The sequence below is a fragment of the Aedes aegypti genome, chromosome 3 (genome assembly GCF_002204515.2).
Source record: "Aedes aegypti strain LVP_AGWG chromosome 3, AaegL5.0 Primary Assembly, whole genome shotgun sequence".
NCBI lineage: Eukaryota > Metazoa > Arthropoda > Insecta > Diptera > Culicidae > Aedes > Aedes aegypti.
Window position 1 is genome coordinate 334,514,175 of NC_035109.1, and position 15,102 is coordinate 334,529,276.

The window sequence follows — 15,102 nt, forward strand, 5'->3', positions numbered from 1 at the left end:
AGATGTAAATATAGATTAGCTAAAAATAGAACTGTATCGGTAAGGAAGATACAGATAAACTGATTCCGGCACAGTAGTGGCCACGAGCACGGAGTGCCTTAAAAAAAAATAAAAAAAATGCATAGCTGTGGTGTAGCTGTATCGACTGTACAAAACCATTAAGGATTATGTACGAAAACATCTTTCCAGGGTAGCAGCTTCAAGATTGAATTATTGCAAATTTGTGTAAGTACTTCTGTTGTATTGCAAATTTAAAACATTTGATTTATTGGAACTTGTTGTTTTATCCTAACTACAGAATTTTGAACAACTCATGTTTGAGTTGATTCTGGTGGAGTTTCATATTGCTGTGATCTATAACGCCTGGTAGTAGCAAGAAACTCTTCTCGATAGTCGTTGGCCTGTTGGCTTCTCCGGTTAATTTTCATGTATGGTCCATAAAATCCTAGAAGCCCTAAATAAAACATGAATTGAAATTGCAGTTCAACCTTTACACATTCCATTCTCATAACATACCTGTTTCTTCCACAGATTTTCCACTGAAGTCACCCATAGGGTGCCACGTCGGAACATTTTTTGCCCTGGGAACACCATCTGAGGCAAACGAAGTCCACAACTGTACCATAGTCTTTGCCATTGATACGTCATCGGAATTCATATTCTTCAACGGAAAGAGGTAGTTGAGTTCGTCGGCATGATGCACGGGTCCTTTGTACGGGAACATATCGTGTGAGCTCTCGGGTGTCTGAGAGCCCGAATAGTCAAAACTGTACAGATAGACGTTCCCTGGATTCATGCGGGATATTTCCCGAGCTTCGGTTACCACAGGCCCTTTCACTCCATGAGCAGCACAAATCTGCAAAGGTTCAGATGTTAACAACAAATATTTTGGAGATCAATGATCACACTTACGTCAGCAAAACTAGTTACTATGTTTTCCCAACGCAAATCTACGAAATCTCGGTGATTGAAATGCCTCGAAAGCGCATAAGATTCAAGCACTCCATCTAAACGCGATTGTCCAAACTTTTCGTACAAGGTTCGCATGTAATCCAACACCTGACCCGTACTATTCAACGATTTTGGTAGATCCGATTGGAAACGGTTGATTTCATACAGTAAGTACAGACCGTCGTCAGATACTGTCCCAGCCATGATTTGGACATTTTTGTGGACGTTCCGCATGTTATACTTTGGATGTCGAGGAAAAAGACCCGTGGGTCCACCAATCACTAAGTTAGCTGCTGCCACTGATGGAAACCCTTGACTTCGAATGGTTTCCGCTCGATGTTCGAGAAACGCCTCCAGAAGTTTTTTCGTCGGTGCTGCTCGGAAACACAATTCGATCTCCGACTCGCCGCAGCCCAATCTTTTGGCAATGTCCTTCGCTCCTTCCACCGGATCGTCAGCAACGTGCCGAGGTACGAGCAGTGATCCGGATTGCAGAATCGCTCTATGGAACAGAGGAGCTCCACGATTCTGCACCAACGGGCTGTGCAACATAGCAGAAACGGACGACGCCCCAGCAGATTGGCCAAAAATCGTCACCATCGAACTGTTTCCACCAAAACTGGCGATATTTTGCTGAACCCATTCTAACGCTGTGATCACATCCAACATTCCAACATTGCCGGGAATGGCATCGCTCATGGTGCTCAAGAAGCCTAGCGGTCCCAAGCGGTATTGAATCGTCACCAGAACTATATCCGATTCCAGTAAGAAGTCTGGTTGAAACTCATCGGCGCCTCCCGTGTAGAACCATCCTCCGTGTATGAACACCATCACCGGACGAGATGCTTGCAACTTTAATGAGTAGAATGAGATTATACATTAAAATCGACAAAAGATTTCAGTAGACTCACTTCGTTTGTGAACACCGACAAGGTAAGACAATCCTCGTCATCCACATTAACGTATCCTTTGGTGATCTGAGGGCAACGAACACCCGGTTCAGTTGCATTTCGAACACCATCCCATGGGCCAGCTTTCACCGTAGGCTGGAATCTTAAATTTCCAACGGGAGCCAACCCATAGTGCAGACCTTGAAACTTGAACACTTTCCTTTTTGACCATGCCGTGTGGCTAATGGAACCACGAACCAGCCCCAATCCTTCAATGTTCACTGCAGACGTTTCGGCATTCTGGTCAATGCACAAAACTATTCCGGTAGCAATTAGTAGCACGAAAATTTTAAACTTCATTGATGGGCTTTCATGTCCATCAACTAAGCAGAACTAAGGGGAACAACAGCAATCTCTAGAATGACAAAATTTAGACTACTTCTATTTGGCCACAGCTAGCAGTTTTAGAAGGAAGCTATTATCAATTTTTGATAATGTTGCATTTACTTCTGACCTGCAGTGAAGAGCAAGTGATAGTAATTTTTGTTTGAACACCAAGGCATCATCAGTGCACAAATTTAAATATGTAGATGTTAAGAAATCAACAAGTCCGAAGAAATGTTGGCGTTTTCTGAAATTAGGACAGAAGAAAATTGATCGATGTAAATCGCTTACTCGTTACTTACTTTCTGTCACTATTTCCTTCTCATACTCCGTCTCGACCTCAACTCAATCTTAATCTAAATTTCAATCTATATCTAAATCTAGATGTTCATCTAGATCTAGAATCTGAATCTCTGAATCTGAATCTCTGAAATTGAATATTTGAATTTGAATCTCTGAACCTGAACATCTGGATCTGCAACTATTAATTTGAATCTCTGAATCTCAGAGGATCAACTGAATCTAAATCTCAGAAAATAAATTCCTGAATATTGATCTCTGAATCTTTATCTCTGAATCTGAATCTTTGAATATCTTAACCTAAATTTCTGAATCTTCAAGTCCGAAACTTTGAATCTGAGTCGTAATCTCTGAAACTAAAACTCTTGATCTAAGTATCTGAATCAGAATCTGTGAATCTGGATCTCTAAATCTGAATCTCTGCATCTGAATCTCTGAATCTGAATCTCTGAATCTGAAACTCTGAATCTGAATCTCTGAATGTGAATCTCTGAACCCGAGTCTCTGAATCTGAATATTTGAATCTGAATCTCTGAATTTGAATATGTGAATCTGAATCTCTGAATCTAAATCTCTGAATTAAATTTTCTGAATCTCAATCTATGAATCTGAATTTCTGAATCTCAATCTTTGAATCTGAATCTCTTAATCTGAATCTCTGAACCTGAATGTCTGAATCTGAATCTCTGAATCTGAATTTGAACATCTGAATCTCTGGATCTGCATCTCTGAATTTGAATCTCTGAGTTTGAATCTCTGAATTTGATGCTCTGAATATCTGAACCTAAATTTCTGAATCTGAATCTTCAAGTCTGAAACTCTGAATTGTATTCTCTGACACTGAAACTCTTGATCTGAGTATCTAAATCGGAATCTGTGAATCAGAATCTCTGAATCTGAATCACTGAATGTGAATCTCTGATCTGAATCTTTGAATCTCTGAACTTGAATCTCTGAATCTGAATCTCTGAATTTGAATCTCTGAATCTAAATCTTTGAATCTGAATCTCTTCATCTGAATATCTGAACCTAAATTTCTGAATCTGAATCTCTGAATCTGAATCTATGGATCATCTGAATCAGAATCCTTAAATTTGAATCTTGACATGATTCAAACACTGACTCTGACTCTCACTGTAACTCTGACACTGATTCTAACTTTGAATCTCTAAATCAGAATCTTTGAATCTGAATCTCTGAATCTGAATTTTTGAATGGGAATCCCTGAATCTCTGAAACTGAAACACTGAATCTGAATCACTGAATATGAACATCTAAATCTGAATCTCTGGATCTGCGTCTCTGAATCTCAATCTCTCAATCTTAATCTCTGAATATCTGAACCTAAATGTCTGAATATCTGAACCTAAAGTCTGAATCTCTGAATCTGAATCGTAATCTTTGAAACTGAATCCCTTGATCTGAGTCTCTTAATCTGAATCTCTGAATCTGAATCTCTGGTAATCTGAATCTGAATCTGAATCTTTGGATCTGGTTCTATGAATCTGGAACTTAGAATCTTAATCTCTGCATCTGGATCTTTGAATCTTAATCTCTGAGTTTGAACCTAAATATATGAATTTAAATCTCTTAATCTCTGAATCCGAATATCTGAATCTGAATCTCTGAATCTCAATCTCTGAATCTGAATCTGAATCCTTGAATCTGAATCTCTGAATTTCTGAATTTGAACCTTTGAATTCAAATCTCTGAATCTAAAACTCTTTATTTGAATCTCTGAATCTGAATCTGAGATTGGGAGATTCAAAGATTGAGAGATTGAGATATTGGAATATTGGAGATTGAGACATTGAGATATTGAGTGATTGAGAGATTGAGGGGTTGAAAGATTGAAATTGCCATTCGGATTGAGATTTGAAAGTCTGCCTCTAAGTTAATTTTATTCTTCTCTGAGTCAAAAAATAAATTGAGAAGTTGGATGATTGACAGATCGAGGGATAAAGAGATTGACAGATTGAGAGATTGAGTAATTGAGAGATTGAGATATTGAGAGATTGAGAGATTGAGAGTTTGGAACATTGGGAGATTTAGAGATTGAGAGATTGAGAGATTGAGAGATTGAGAGATTGAGAGATTGAGAGATTGAGAGATTGAGAGATTGAGAGATTGGGAGATTGAGAGATTGAGACTATGAGAGATTGAGAGATTGAGAGATTGAGAGATTGAGAGATTGAGAGATTGAGAGACTGAGAGATTGAGACTATGAGAGATTGAGAGATTGAGATCAATATATTGACTATGACAGATTGAAATTGATAGATTTAGAGGTTGAGAGATTGAGAGATTGAGAGACTGAGAGATTCAAAGGTTGAGATATTGAGAGATTGAAATATTGAGAGATTCAAACATTGAGATATTGAGTGATTGAGTGTTTGAGAGATTGACCAATTTAGATTGACATCCCAGTGAACCACGTATCGTATAAGACTGTGCATCAAAAATCACATATTCGTACGTCAAAAATCAGAATCGCAAAAGTGGCTAAATTAAAAGCCATCAATGTCAACACAAGTTGTATATAAATCCCCAATACGATTCATAAACGATAATCTGTGTTGACAACGAAACATGTCGTAAATAGTGCAACATATAATCGCGTTAAGTTGTATGAACTCCAGAAAGCATCGTATGAAATCGCAATAACTTAGTAACAATTGCCACCCAAACTTGGTATCTGCTGATGATGGGCCTCAAAGAACAACAAAGTATGTGTCGGTGTACATGAAACATGTATTAATATCGGCAAATAATCATTCGGCTATCATGAAACCCTTGGTGGTCCAGTGGTAAGGTGTCCGATTTATATTCCAAAGGTTTCGCGTTCGAGACTTGCTGGGAACTCTTTTTTTTATTTTCATCCAAATTTTGTGGCATCGTATATCTGATCGCAGAAAGTCTGAAAAAGTCGTGCCAAGTACGCATATAGCCTCCACTTTGGTAGGTATATAGGCTTTTCATGCATTCTATACGATTGAATTGATTCATATAGAATCATGTATAACAGAAGTTATACCAATCAAAATGTTGACTGGGATTTTGATTGAGGTTTGAAAGTCTGCCTCTGAGTCTATCGTATTCTTCTCTGAATCTAAAACTAATTGAGAGATTGACAGATTGACAGATTGAGAAGTTGAGAAATAAGGAGATTGAGAGATTGACAAATTGAAAAATGGAGGGATTGAGTGATTGACAGATTGAGTGATTGAGAGTTTGAGAGATCATTAGTTTGATAGATTGAGAGATTGAGAGATTAAGAAATTGATGGATTGAGAGATTGACAAATTGAGAGATTGAAAAATTGTGAGATTGAGAGATTGACAGATTGACAGATTAAAATTGATAGATTGGGAGATTGAGAGTTTCAGAAATTGATAGAATGAGAGATTTAGATATTGAGAAATTGAGAGTTTGGGAGATTGAGAGATTGAGAGACTGAGAGTTTGAGAGATTGATGGATTTAGATTGAGAGATTGATATCAAGAGATTGACATTGACAGATTGAAAGATTGAATGATTGAGAGATTGAGAGATTAAAAGGTTGATATATTGAGAGATTGAGAAATTGTGAGATTGAGAGATTAACTGCCGTTATACGCATAATTGTCTCATGTTACTTTTTGTGCATTTTGACTTTTTGTCATCAAACAGTTTATTTTTAGGTATAGTTTTAGAAAACACTTACAAAAAATTAACTTTGTTCAGAAACTCAATGAAAAGCAAGCTAAGTCAATTTATCCCATTGATGAATTTCCACGCATAACTGTTCCATTACTGTATTTCTACGCATAACTGTCACACTTTACAATTCGCTGCGCTGAACTCGAGCAAAATATTCAGTAGGCAGTTTTAAATTAGCTGGTGTTTGAGAAAATCGTTTTGAACATCTTCTTACGTTGGCTTTACATCCCATGTGGAACATAACCTGATTATGTGTTTGTATTATCGGGATGTATTCATCATTCATGCTGGGATGTTCTGAATACCGGGTCACTGGTGGAAGTGGCCATTATATTGGCGAATCTGAAACCTGGTTTGCGACATATCAATTTTCATGCATTTGCAAATCAAGTCTAAAGGTGGTTCAAATGTATTTGAATGACTTGACCACATGTCGGATTGTTCAGAATCCCCGGTTCCCTGAGCGGAATGGCCACTAAACTGTCGGTTCTGAAACCTAGCTGGCAACATTTAAACTTCATAGCTTGCTTTATCGACTGTTAATAGTTTTCTTCGCTTTGGTTTGGCATCCAGTCTCAAAAGATCAAAGAAAAACAGTGATTTTCTATTTTCCTTTGATTTCTTAAGACTGGAAGCCAAACCAAAGCGAATTAAACTTCATAAATTCCCAAATCAAGGCTAAAGAATTGTAATTCAAAGGTTCTTGGATGACTTGATAACATGTCAGGTTGTTTTGGATACCTTGTTCCCCAGAGGAAGTTGTCATTATATTTTCGGTTCTGAGACTTGCGACATATCAAACTTGATGAAATTGCAAATCAAGTCAAAAAAAGAATAGTTCAAGAGGTTTTGGATGACCTGGCCACATACACCCGATTCTGTTTTTGCACGGATTTTTTTACACGGCCGTGCAAAAAAAGTTTCCATACATTTTTTCCCACCAAAACCTTATTTTTGCATGAAACGTCGAGAAATGATGTTACTTTTTTGCACGGTTTTTTAAATTTAGAACTGAAAACTTTTTTTACACGGTACGCATCTCCCGTGCAAAAATAGAATCGGGTGTACTGGGTTATTCCGGATAACTGGTTCTTCGATGCAAGTGGCAAATATGTTGACGGTTCTAAAACATAATTTGCAATGTATCAAATATCATGATGTTGTAAACCAAGTTCAAAGAAATGTCAAATGTCAAATCGTGCGAACATTTGTGTAGTGAATTTTGAGTTAAATTTTTACTCCGCAGAGTAGCCTTGAACTCTCAGATGAGTTTTTGTCACGCCTGCAGCTGGAAGTGTCGATATAGGAATTTACTACATCTTATAAACTATCTAACTTACTCATCCACTCTTTCTTTCACTAACTAATACATTTTCTCATTAGCGTTAGAGTTAGCGTTAGCGTTAGCGTAGTTACGGTATACTTCGTAGATTGGATACTAGCAATATTTATGTTCTTTGTTTGATAGTCTCATTTAGACCGCTTTCAGGAACAAGGCTTGGGAGTTAACCTTGATCCAATCTTAAACAAGAATATTAAAACCATAAATATCACTATTTCCGGCCACGCCGATCTTTACCGTAACTTGGGATTGGGGAAGGAAATATTGATGTAGCACTTACTTAACGAGAGGCCTCCGACTCAGCGACACCCTCATAAGTGCTACGGAGTGGGGGGTTGAAAGGGGTATTAGGTCAGGATGCGCCTGAAAAGCTGGCGATGGACCCAAGGAATTTGTTGTTTAATGGTTAGTATTTTAATCTTTTGAATGCCGGCAATCAGAAGAGAAAGCAGCATTTTATTTACAGTATAGAGAACATTATGTCGTGAAAAGTAAGTCGATAAAGCGTTTCACCGTTTTAATTCACGCAACAACATTAAAAAATATCAGCACCGATCCCTCTAGGGTCATCGGATTGTACCGTAAAAAAAGAACGAGTGTATAATATTAAAGAAACTGGTTAAAACGCGCAAACCTAAGGAAAAGAAAAAAAAAGATCCTTAAAAACAAAAAAACGGCTACTACGCATAACAAACTCTGCAACTAGCAACCGGCTGAAATGACAAATACAAGCCGTCCCGAAAAACGATGAACTATGTCTCATGAAACGCGAAAATCTGAACACGACGATCGTAACATCTGAAATGCGATTCTTGTTATAAGGGAACGAACTCACTGGATGCCTGTCATTTCTTAATAAATGGCTCCGTTTTGGCACATGTCACTGGAGCCTTCATGAGGTGCTTTAACATAGTCTTGAGGATATACGTCCTCTACATTCGGTACAATCTATACGTAAGAACGGTCATCTACAGCAGTATGCTTAGCACATAATTGGTCACTACTATCAGTGGGACTGTTATACGTAGAAATTCGCCAAAAACCTCGTATTTTTAGGCATAACAGTCCCACTTTGAATTTCGTAGCTTAATTTACTTCATTCTCGTAACACAAACTCTTGACACTAATGAACACGCTATTCTTCATACTATTGTAGAGATTTTAATTTAATTTACCACACACCTGGTCAATATGATGCCTAAATGTGTTAAAATTTTTAAAAGCGTTTTTCTCGATTGCATGTTTTGGAACATGGGACAATTATGCGTATAACGGCAGTTAAGAGGTTGAAGAATTGAAAAATTGAGAGATTGAGAGGTCGAAAGTTTGAGAGATTGATAAAATGAGAAATTCAGAGGATGATATACTGAGAGATTGATAAACTGAGATATTGAGAGATTGATAGATTGAGAGATTATGAGATTAAAAAGTTGATAGGTTGAGAAATTGTGAGATTAGGAGTTTAACAGGTTGATAGATTTGAAGGTCAAGGGATTGAAAAATTAAGAGGTTGAGAGATATAAAGATTCATAGATTGATAGAATCAGAAATTGAGAGAAAGATAAATTGAGAGATTCATAAACTGCGATATTGAGAGATTGAGAGATTGACAGATTGACAGATTGAGAGATTGAGAGATTGAGAGATTGAGAGATTAAGAGATTCAGAGATTGAGAATTGAGAAATTGAGAAATTGAGAAATTGAGAAATTGAGAAATTGAGAAATTGAGAAATTGAGAAATTGAGAAATTGAGAAATTGAGAAATTGAGAAATTGAGAAATTGAGAAATTGAGAAATTGAGAAATTGAGAAATTGAGAAATTGAGAAATTGAGAAATTGAGAAATTGAGAAATTGAGAAATTGAGAAATTGAGAAATTGAGAAATTGAGAAATTGAGAAATTGAGAAATTGAGAAATTGAGAAATTGAGAAATTGAGAAATTGAGAAATTGAGAAATTGAGAAATTGAGAAATTGAGAAATTGAGAAATTGAGAAATTGAGAAATTGAGAAATTGAGAAATTGAGAAATTGAGAAATTGAGAAATTGAGAAATTGAGAAATTGAGAAATTGAGAAATTGAGAAATTGAGAAATTGAGAAATTGAGAAATTGAGAAATTGAGAAATTGAGAAATTGAGAGATTGAGAGATTGAGAGATTTAGATTGAGCGATTGAAAGTTTGAGAGAATGAGAGGATGAGAGATTCAGAGGTTAAGAGATTGAGAGATTGAAATTTTGAGAGATTGAAACATTGAGAGATTGAGAGATTGAGAGATTGAGAGATTGAGAGATTGAGAGATTGAGAGATTGAGAGATTGAGAGATTGAGAGATTGAGAGATTGAGATCTCAATCTCTCAATCTCTCAATCTCTCAGATTGATTAAGTAATTGAGAGACTGAGAGATTGAGAGATTGAGAGATTGAGAGATTCAGAGACTTAGATTGAGAGATAGAGATCAAGAGATTGACTTGACAGATTGAAATTGATAGATTGAGAGGTTGAGTGATTGAGAGATTGATGGACTGAGAGATTCAGAGGTTGAGAGGTTGAGAGATTGAAATATTGAAAGATTCAAACATTGAGATATTGAGTGATTTAGATTGAGTTTTTAAAGTCTGCTACTCAGTTTATTTTATTTGTCTCTGAATCAAAAAAATAAATTGAGAAATCGACAGATTGACAGATCGAGAGATAAGAGATTGAGAGATTAAGAAAAAAGAGATTGAGAGATTAAGAGATTGAGAGATTGAGATATTGAGAGATTGCCAGATTTAGATTGACATTTTGATTGAGATTTGAATGTCTGCCTCTGAGTTTATTTTATTCTTCTCTGAATCTAAAATTAACTGGTGAGATTGTCAGATTGGCAGATTGAGAGAATGAGTGACTGAAAGATTGAGAGAATAAAATGTTGATAGATTGTGAGATTGAGAGATTGAGAGATTGAAGAATTGAGAAATTGAGAGATTGAGAGTTTGAGAGATTGTGAGATTAAAAGTTTGATTGAGAGATTGAGATTTTGAGAAATTGTGAGATTCACAGATTGACAGATTGACAATTTGACAGATTAAAAGATTGATAGATTGAGAAATTGATAGATTGAGAGATTGGCAGATTTAGAAATTGAGAAATTGAGAGATTGAGATCAAGAGATTGACTTTTGTTGATTGAAATTGATAGATTGGGAGGTTGAGAAATTAAGAGATTGAGGGATTGAGAGATTGAGTGATTTAGAGATTGAGAGATTGAGATCAAGAGATTGACATTGACAGATTGAAAATGATAGATCTCAAAGATTCGAACTCCAATTTGTTTATGGACTCTTCTAGGAACCAAAAATGGATATCTTAAAATATTATTCTCACAAGAAAAAAAAAACTTTAAAAACTAACCATGACACAAAAAATATTTAATCCTTCTATTTAAGATTTCTGATAGTACCCTTGAGATTCTTTCAGAAAATGGTTCACAAACTACTTCACGAAACGCTTTTTTCAGATTTTTCCAAGAGTTCCTTTTAAGAAAAAATGAGCTATAAAGACTGTTGTAGCACTTTTCAAAATTCTGAAGTACCATGGCCCCACAGTTATGGATCAAATAGTGTGGAGTCCAACCTATAAAATTCAATAAAACTACATGGAAAACGTAAAATTGTAATTTAAAAGCACGAATTGAATCGTTTCAAATTGGAACTTCAGTTAGTAAACTGTTTTGAGTGTAATTTTTACATAGGATTGCATAAAAATTTAAAATTGTATCGGTTTCTGAAAACCATATTATGGATAAATTTTCATATTATGGATCAAATTGTGACATATTACGGATCAGTGCGCAAAATCAAGAGATTTTCAATCCAATGCATCTGTATTGCATAATTTGGCGAAAGTTAACAATGTATCACATATTACTGCAAAAAATAGCAGTGTTTGAGCTGGAAACAAGGGTGAAATGATATTTTTTTTGTGATACTGCATTGTAGTAACTAAGACATGTACTGTTTTCGCTCTACACCAAGTTTTCCACCCATTTTTGTCCGCTAAAAAATGAAATTTACAAACCTTGATGTTTTATTAGCTTTATCCGTAGTTCTTTTGTCTGAAAATGTCCAATACAATGCTTAAAACGTCAGAAATCTGCATTCTTTGGAAGTGATCCATAACTGTGGTAAACAATCATTTCCTAGTACATATTATGGATCACTAGTTAGAAGTGCTAATATTCGGTATTTAGAATCAACAATCAAGAAAAATGTTTTCCAAAGATGAATTCATACTAAATCGAAGCGAACGAGCATGTTTTATGTTATAACATTTGAATTTTACCACCTGTGGGAGCTTATGAATGCTGACGGCACTTCTTACAGAAAACGGCCATATAATGATAGCTGTGTGGTACCAACTAAACATTTGTCGAATACATCGTTATTTAGCGGTTGAATGTTGTGCTTAACATTATAAATGGTAGAAGACAAATAGTATGACATGGGAAAAATATGTTTTACGTCAACGTTTGTGTTTCAAGCGAGTTATCCGATGTTGAACGCCAATCTGATCCGTCACTGTGAGTGATCCGTAACTGTGTGGGCATGGTATTTAGAAAAGTTAAAACTGAAAGATTTCCTGAATATCTTCTTGCATAGATCTCCATAGATCTCTTTGAAAAAATGTCTTAAGGAATATCAAGAGGGATCCCTTGGATTATTTCTGTAGGATTTTCTAATGGTATTCTAAAATGAAATTCTTAACGTATCATCAGAAGAATTGACAGATCTCCAGGGAATTTAAAAAATTTAGGCTTTTCCATTCCGACACAAATGTGTGATAGACCTGTTCTTTCTTTAAATAATAAACTTTTCTACAGTAAGTATCAGTATCAGTACAGTAGTATCTTCAGCAATAAAAAAAACAAATACAATATTTCAGGTGTTAATAACAAAATCAAATCTTCACAGCTTCATATTTCCTGGAAGTTGCTGTAAACTCGTCTCGATAGTCGACATTCTGCTCACACACAGAGTTTATTTTCAGGTATGGTCCAAATAGTGCTACAGAAAAACAAAACATTAACACACGAGCTCATAACTCAACTGTTAAAAACTTACATTTCATCGGAGTCCACGCAGTAGCAATCTCATTCGCCCTAGGAACCCCATCGATAGCAAACGAGGTCCAAAGTTGCACCATCAGCTTGGCCATTTTCACATCATCGGCGTTCATCTGTTTCATCGGAAACAGATACTGCAGATCGTCCTCGTGTTCGACAGCTCCCACGTAGGGAAATGGTACGAAGTGGTCCTTTTCTCTCGCCAGCGAACTGGAATAGTCGAAACTGTAGAGGTAAACGTTACCAGGATTGATCCGGAAGAGGTTCTGCACGTCGGTTAACACCGCTGCCTCGAGTCCACTCGTCGCACAAATCTGAAGAAGGATTTCCAAAAATTATAACATCCTTGTTAAATTTGAAGATCTGCTACGCACATCAGTAAAACCAGTCACTAGCTTGTTCCAGCGCAACTCTTCTATATCCTCTTTTGAAATATGCGTTTTCAAAGCGTAAGCCTCCAGCGCACCATTGAAACTCGTTGGGCCAAACTTTTCGTGCAGAGTACGAATGTAGTCGCTTAGCTCATGTGCATCGTTAAAAACTGTTGGCAGCTCGGGTTGAAAGCGGTAAAGTTCATCCAGTAAGTACAAACCATCTTGAGAAACAGTTCCCGCCATGACCGCAATCGCTGGATTCGTGGTTCGAAGATAGTGTTGAGGATGATAGGGAAAGAGCCTAGAAGGACCTCCAATTACAATGTTGGATCCCACCACGAACGTCAATCCACGGCTTCTGATTGCTGCCGCACGATGATTGAGAAAAGCTCTCAGAAGATGTTCCACTGAAGCGTTACAGAAACACTGCTCTAGGTCGTACCCTTCATGGCACAAACGTCTTGCAATGTCCCATGTGCCCTCCAAAGGAGAATCAGTTAGGTGCCTTGGATTGAAAATCGATCCAGATTGTATAATTGCTCGTTGGAATAACTGTGCTTCTCGACTCTGCACCAATGGGCTGCGAAGCAGCATCGAAACCATAGACGCTCCAGCGGATTGTCCGAAAATTGTCACCTGTGCGTGATCCCCTCCAAAGTTCCAGATATTCTGCTGTACCCATTCCAAAGCGGCGATGGCGTCCAATACTCCAGCATTGCCAGGAATTGCATCAGTCAAGGTACTCAGAAATCCGAGTGGTCCCAATCGGTACTGGATCACCACCAGAACAATGTCCGATTCTAGTAGATAGTCTGGCTTGAACATGTCGGCTCCTCCCATGTAGAACCATCCGCCGTGGATGTACACCATTACCGGACGGGAGGCGTGTAACTTTAACAATTGGGATAAATTATTAACAGTCTTCAAACACCGATCAAAATAATAGGTATACTTACATCATTCGAGTAAACCGACAGCGTAAGACAATCCTCGTTGTCCACATTGACGTAGCGTTCGGTGATCTGCGGGCATCGCACTCCAGGCTGAGTTGCATCTTTGATGCCATACCAAGGGCCGGTCCGAATAGGAGCCTTGAAACGCAAAGATCCCACGGGAGCCACAGCATAATGGATCGATTGGAATTTGTAAACTACTCTTCCTGTCCATGCAGTTTGGCCAATCGAACCGCGAACCTGTCCCAGTCCTTGGATGTCAACTACTGGTGATGAGGAATAATCTACGTAGCAGTAGATACCGCTGAACGTAGAAAATATCGCGAATAATTTTAAAAGCATTGCTAAGCGGTAGACAGCAAAATAAACGTCGAGAACTACGTGCTTGCGGTTTTGTCTATTGTATGTAGACGGCTATTGTTTTGATAAGGTAATCATCGAGTTGTGTTTGAAGTGGTTCTATGGCATTACCCGGAAAACCATTATCCGGAATGCTGTTCACCAAAATGTATATTTTACCGGAAAACCATTACCGTAAAACGGGGTAACTTTGATAATGCGGGTAACTTTGGTAGTGCGAGACCCACAACATACTAAACGAAATAACAAAGTTTCTGTTAATCTGTTAAGCAAAACGGATGCAAAAGTAAAGAGTATTAGTATGACATTTCATGTCAAAGCTATTTTCATTGGAATCAAGTACATTTGAGGATATATATGCAAATATAAAAAAAATATAAGATTTTAGCAATTTTGAAACGCTTACAAACAATCTGTTCTACGTTCACTATTTCGTGGATTCATAATGGGTTCGTCACTTATCCTTGACAGCCTAGTTGTAGTATAACATGAATTTGGTCTCAAATCTCTTAGCAAAAACCATTTTCCCAAATTTGGACCATTATTGTAAACTAAGTCAGAAATTTACATATTCGTGATCAAACGTCAACATCCCACCGCAAAATCGTTAGTGTTTGGAGGTGATTTTAACCTCCAAATTGCCAAATAACCTCCAAATCATCACCTCCAAGTTAGTTCTAATAACCTCCGTTATGTGAAATATGGTGGCGCGTCGGTCGTCGCAAGTTTATCGTTAAACAGTCAA

The 15,102-nt window shown here is 37.2% G+C and overlaps 2 protein-coding genes across 2 annotated transcripts; both read right to left on the reverse strand.

The window, feature by feature from the left end:
- Nucleotides 1–220: 220 nt before the first annotated feature.
- Nucleotides 221–2,605, reverse strand: LOC5567206 (esterase FE4). The gene is made up of 4 exons (XM_021853743.1): nt 1,863–2,605; nt 913–1,803; nt 517–856; nt 221–454 (listed from the first exon to the last, which is right to left on the reverse strand). The coding sequence occupies exons 1-4, from the start codon at nt 2,199–2,201 to the stop codon at nt 312–314; spliced, it is 1,713 nt and encodes a 570-aa protein (XP_021709435.1). The 5' UTR covers nt 2,202–2,605; the 3' UTR covers nt 221–311.
- A 9,657-nt stretch (nt 2,606–12,262) lies between these two features.
- Nucleotides 12,263–14,410, reverse strand: LOC5567205 (glutactin). The gene is made up of 4 exons (XM_001651584.3): nt 14,001–14,410; nt 13,045–13,935; nt 12,669–12,984; nt 12,263–12,611 (listed from the first exon to the last, which is right to left on the reverse strand). Exons 1-4 carry the CDS (start codon nt 14,337–14,339, stop codon nt 12,505–12,507), a joined length of 1,653 nt encoding a protein of 550 aa, XP_001651634.3. The 5' UTR covers nt 14,340–14,410; the 3' UTR covers nt 12,263–12,504.
- Between the last annotated feature and the right edge of the window lie 692 nt (nt 14,411–15,102).